Source organism: Rhinoderma darwinii, chromosome 5 (genome assembly GCF_050947455.1).
Source record: "Rhinoderma darwinii isolate aRhiDar2 chromosome 5, aRhiDar2.hap1, whole genome shotgun sequence".
Taxonomy (NCBI): Eukaryota; Metazoa; Chordata; class Amphibia; order Anura; family Rhinodermatidae; genus Rhinoderma; species Rhinoderma darwinii.
The window spans coordinates 288,793,574-288,799,968 of record NC_134691.1 but is presented as its reverse complement, the minus strand read 5'-3'; the positions used below and the strand labels follow the sequence as shown (position 1 = coordinate 288,799,968).

At 39.0% G+C, this 6,395-nt stretch overlaps 1 protein-coding gene across 1 annotated transcript; it reads left to right on the top strand.

Annotated features, from left to right (window-relative positions):
- The first annotated feature begins 357 nt into the window (after positions 1–357).
- On the top strand, positions 358–3,865 carry EVX1 (even-skipped homeobox 1). The gene is made up of 3 exons (XM_075828631.1): positions 358–760; positions 2,300–2,538; positions 3,002–3,865. The coding sequence occupies exons 1-3, from the start codon at positions 373–375 to the stop codon at positions 3,521–3,523; spliced, it is 1,149 nt and encodes a 382-aa protein (XP_075684746.1). The 5' UTR covers positions 358–372; the 3' UTR covers positions 3,524–3,865.
- Positions 3,866–6,395: the final 2,530 nt, after the last annotated feature.

Sequence of the window (6,395 nt, the reverse complement as noted above, 5' to 3'; positions counted from 1 at the left end):
ATTACTGATCCCACCTCGTTCCCTGCGGAACACTAGGCAGAGCAGAGTGCTGCTGTGTATTCCAGATGTAGATGTGTGTTCACACTTTGTGCATCCTCCGTGTTCATCAGTCAGTCCATAAAGCATTAGCTCGGGCATCTCTTTCATGTTGTAGGTGGCGGACGTTGCTATTTATCCGGCAGCAGCAATCAATGAGTGGCGTCAGCAGAGGTTCTGTAATGACGATTACACCATTAAGGATGACAGCTTAGAAGAAGAGGGCAATGGTGATCCCTCCCAGAGCCAGTCCAGCACAGGAGAGTGCAGGCAGCACAGGGTCATCATCTGTATCTCTCTCTATCTAGTCCTGCCTGGCTCACACTCACACACACCATGGAAGCCAGAAAGGACATGGTCATGTTCCTGGAGGGAGGACAACTTGGCACTCTAGTTGGCAAGAGAATGTCTAATTTGTCGGACACAGTGGGAAGCCCCATTCAGGAGCCGCAGGAGAAAATGATTCCTAGAAGCTGCTTGAGCCCTAGATCTGTCCCCTTGGCATCTAGGGAGAGGGCAGAGGAGGAGGTGGAGGTGGTATCAGGGACCGACCGGGACAGCAGGTCAACAGCAACGCTGCTACACGCCTCACCCCATCCGGATCCCCTATCAGCCAAGGGACATCACAGCAGCTCGGACACCGAGTCGGATTTTTACGAGGAGATTGAAGTGAGCTGCACCCCGGACTGCACCACAGCCAGCTCAGACTACCAGCATAGCAAAGGTACCAGTATGAATGCCCGGGCACAGCTCCAGAGGGGTAATCCCTGCCAAGCCTGCAAGAATACTGTATATATATATATATATATATATATATATATATATATATATATATAAAATTCATGTGTACTGTACACACATATATACCATACAGTTCTATGCATATCATTATGGTATAGCATATACAGGACATACTGTATGTATATTTATTTATTTGCAAGTATGTGTTTAGATCTTTTATATATATATATATATATATATATATATATATATATATATATATATATATATATATATATATATATATATATATATATACACACACACACACACACACACACAGTATATCCGTTTTGCATGGTTACATTTACATTTTCAGGTAACATTCCTTCCTTTACTATTGCTCCAGGTTGTGCTCCTCTGCTATCCCTCATTGTTCTGTAGTTTATGATATAATATGTAGCACTGAGGAGTCTTGTATGTTGGGACCTGGCTCACACTCAATGGTCTCTCTAGGGATTAACACCTTTCTCTGGACTCAAGATCAAAGATGAAGCTGAGGAAGCCTGTCTGGGACATTGTGTATAGGTGACCATAAAGACAATGAGATGAGGGCTGGAGGCTCCTGGCTGCCCTTGTACTTTACATGTCCCTCACAGACTCCGCTTATTTTCTCACTTTCCCAAGTAGTCGGCGCCAGCTCGGAAATCGTTTCTGAGATGTTAAATAAAAACTTTGGTGTTATTGAAAAAAGCCCAGGTTGCATTTGAAAGGTGAACAGTCAGAGATCTTCCCATACATATCCATTAAGAAAACCAGGTAGACGCGATACACAGCAGCACAGGAGCACTTAACGTCTAGTAAAGTAATAATAATAATTCTCTAGATTTTCCGTAAATATGACTAATATTTATATTCTTTGGCCATCACCTGCATCAATGTTATTCTTCTTGATGATATTTACTATCAGATTGTATCTATTAGGAGCGATTAACAAGATCGTCCAATATAACTCACATCACTTCTCATTACAAGACATCCATGTTATTTTCCATTATCGTTAATTTATTGGCCAGCACGTAGATTACTACAACGACGGGCTGGCTGGACTGTGAAATTGGAACATGCACGCTTATTTAGGGGTTAGGACCAATAATGGTCAGTGGTTGCACTCAGAGATCGGTGTGACTGATAGACCTGTCATTGTTTAGCAATCTGCAAGCACAAGCTGCATTACCAAGGCCAGTTTGGCTACCAGATTGTAGTTTTAGCTCCGATATGACTTTATTATTTTATGTTTTAATAAATTCTGCTCAATTGATGACATTGATGTATAATGTATGCACCTCTTCACATAGTGCTATAATATGTTGACACATCTTGCCACATATGCCATATTTTTTTTTACCTTTCCTTTTATGACTGGTTATTGAATGGCTACACTTGGCTCTTCATGCTGTGATTCCATTAAGGTGATAGATAAACAGGCAGAGGGGTGGCCATGACTGTAACATAATGTCCTGTGTTTGACTTGTGTGTGCAGGTCACTGCTCGGAGGCCATGGGTGGCAGTCCTGTGAATGGAAGCGATTCATCAAAGGCAAGTGGTGGATCTCAAAGCTCCTTGTCCTGTTCCTCGGACCAGATGCGCAGATACAGAACAGCTTTTACCAGGGAGCAAATAGCACGTCTGGAGAAAGAGTTCTACAGGGAGAACTATGTGTCCAGGCCAAGGAGATGTGAACTGGCTGCAGCCCTTAACCTTCCAGAGACCACTATCAAGGTATGGAGCTGTTATAGTCATTACATCACTGACATATAGATAAAGGGCTTGAGTATACTCCAGAGCACCATTCCTAAAGTCTATATTATCTACACTTCCACAATCTATTGTTATCTGTAAGCAGCCGCTAAGAAGAGGTGGATTGTAGTGTTTTTCAATAGGATAACTACAGGAGGTCCAGAAAAATATCTCCCCCCTCCTCACCTCTCATCACTACTTTCTGCAGTGTGTCTACATGGGCATGGTTAGCAGCACTTTTAGGTTCTTTTTCCCTTTAGGTTTAGTGATTAGTTCATTTACAAATTGCTCACACATAGGTGACTTATCTTCAACATGACCTTTCTCTATTTGAGTAGATGCACAGAGCTTATGTCATACTACATATAATGTACATATAATGCACTGACTATATATACTCCCATGGCGTCTTTTATATTAACTTTGGTTATTCATCTATTTTCAGGTTTGGTTTCAGAACAGAAGGATGAAGGACAAACGTCAGCGTCTGGCAATGACCTGGCCCCATCCTGCGGATCCAGCATTTTATACTTACATGATGAGCCATGCAGCAGCCACTGGCAATCTACCTTATCCTTTTCCATCTCACCTACCTCTTCCTTATTACTCTCACATGGGCATTGGTACCACTACAGCCTCAGCAGCCTCCCCCTTTAGCTCCCCACTGAGACCACTAGACACCTTCAGAGTTCTTTCTCATCCTTACCCAAGGCCAGAACTATTATGTGCATTTCGCCATCCTTCTATTTATGCCACCCCTTCACATGGACTTACTGCTGGTGGCACCCCCTGTTCCTGCTTGGCATGCCACACTTCTCCTAATGGGCTGGCACAAAGGTCTGCAGCATCTGACTTTAACTGCTCCTCGTCTTCAAGATCAGACTCCTTCCTTACTTTCACCCCATCAGTCCTGAGCAAATCCACCATTCCTTTAGACCAGAGAGAAGAAGTACCACTGACCAGATAAAACTGATGCCTTCTCCTGCACCTTCTTCTTCCCCAGTGGCTTGGCGATGGGCCATATCCATGTCTTAATATGCACCTATTCAGGAGGTGACATGAACTTATCAGGGCATCATGTTTCTTCTCTAGATTAACTATGAAATAACTCATTATCTTAAGAAGAGAAAGGACTATACTTTTACAGGATGACCATTTTCTAGGCATTGTCACAACTCTGTTCATTCTATGATTGTGTGAGTGACGACAAAGAGGACATATGTAGATTAGGATTACCAGTCTGGAATACTTGAATGCTATGTTAACACAGAACAAAAAGGTCATTTAGAACTAATTTTAATTCCAAAAGTTTGACGTGAAATGTTTTATTTTGCAGCAGCTCATAGCAGTATTATAGCAATCACCTTCTGCAGTGTATAAAAGCCACAATTATTGTGAAGGGGTCTTTCTATGGAAATGTCACAGTCTATATATTTCCTTATTATCACTTTTTATATTTTTTTGTATTTTTGGTAGGACCAGACACTGGGCTTTGGATAAGTCTGGGTGAGAGTGCCAATGGTTTATCCTCAGCTGCTGAAAAGTGCACACACTGATTAAATTATCAAGTGATGTATATGTAAGGGGGATTTTTCTGAATGTATGATAATTTCCTCAACGTGCAAACCTTCTGTCAGATCTTAACAAGCCGCATAGGGAAAGGATTAGGTAGCCAGATCTCTACAGACTGCAGCCACCTCTCTGCAAATGAGTGCACATGCAGAACGCTACGAGGACTTTCTATCTAATAAGCCTGTGGACAAAGCTTCAGTCTCATGGCTTGTGGGTTTTGGTTTATTTTATTATTATTTTCATACTTGATTTTCAGGGATTTTTAGTTTACATGTCATTTGTTTATCGTTATTTATATTTGCTTTGGTTGCACATGTAGACTATTGAAAATGTCTACTTGGATTTCGGTCTACTGCTAGGCTTTATTGGAAATATTTTTCAGAACTGGGTTGGATATTTCATTGCAATTAATGTCTTTTGTGAAGATGATTTTGACAAGTTCAAAAAAATAAAAATAATATTAATATTAACAACAAAATGAAACATTGTTACAATAATCTGTTACAAATCGCAATAAAAGAATCACATGGATATATTATAAAAAATTATTTCACAAGGTCATTATTGATGTTTGGTATTTGTATCAAAGTTGGAATGGGTACTAATGGGTGGAGCGGCATATTGAAACTGTTAGAATTATTCCTTATTTCAGTTCATCTAAAATAAAAAATAAATAAAGAATAAGCAAAAAGCAACAACTAACAAAACCGTCAAAGCAAGGACACATAAAATAAATCTAATCTATGGAATGGCATACAGGAAAATGCATAATGCTAGTTGGGTATATAGTATAGTACACAAAAACCCTAATATATCAAATAGAAGACTCAAGGGAGGTCATTTATCAACAAAAACATAGTCACAGAAAAAGATGCTTTATGTAAATAGCAATTGAGCTCTTGTCTAGTAATTTATCCCAAAAGCTGGCAATATCTATCATCTATCTATCTATCTATCTATCTATCTATCTATCTATCTATCTATCTATCTATCTATCTATCTATCTATCTATCTATCTATCTATCTATCTATCTCTCATCTATCTATCTATCTATCTATCTATCTATCTATCTATCTATCTATCTATCTATCTATCTATCATCTATCTATCTATCTATCTATCTATCTATCTATCTATCTATCTATCTATCTATCTATCTATCTATCTATCTATCTATCTATCTATCAATTTATTTTATATATCTGTGTGTGTTTCAAATACAAAATCTCTAAATTCATAACAACAATATTGTTCTTGTGACCTGCAACGTAATTTATTTTTTTTCCATAGCTAAATGGTTTATGGCAGGTAAATAGGTTTGCTTCAGCAGGCTGGGCAGAGCGCAATTCTTCCGTTTAGCAAGGAGGCAATGAGATGTCTCAAGTAATATTAGAAGATATAAGATCAATCATATAAGTTCCATTTTCCAATCAACAATCATTAATTGACTATTTCCTGGGGAGAGTTCAGAAACATGACATAGTAACTGCTCAACCCTTAGTTTAATTTAGAATAGCCACCATTTTACAATATCTTGCACTGAAAAAGGCAGCAATTTTGCGGTTCCCGTCTTAAATAATAAATATTAATAGAGATTTGGGTAATCAGGAAGAAGGATATACAGATAATAAGTGACAATATGTATAGTACATATTCAATGGGGCAGAATAGAGGGACTGTATTAATATTTGTTTAGGTGTGAATGAACCCTAGGACCAATCAAACATCTATTTCTATTTATCTCGTTCAATACAGACACAAACACAAGTATGATTGGATTTAGTTGAAATTTACCCCTGATACAATCTTGGCAAAATAATTATCAGCGCATAATTATGGGCTCCGCAAGGTTGAGAACTGTATTAATATTTGTTTAGGTGTAAATGAACCCTAGAACCAATCAAACATCTATTTCTATTTATCTTGTTCAATACAGACACAAACACAACTATGATTGGATTTAGTTGAAATTTACCCCTGATACAATCTTGGCAATATAATTATCAGCGCATGATTATGGGCTCCGCAAGGTTGAGGACAATCTGGTTAAGTCCTTGTGTTTCCCCAAGGATCCTCCTGTACTCGTATCAACCAAAGAGAGCCCAGTGCCAGGCAGCTCCCCTGGTTGTTAGCATGTGATTGATTGCCTTATTAAAGCGTGTTCTTGTAAGTGTGACCAAACCAATTGCAAACTACATGTTTAGAATAAAGCTGCATTGCTAACAGGCGAGTAAACAGGAGGGGAGATATGAATAGCTCGGTGAAT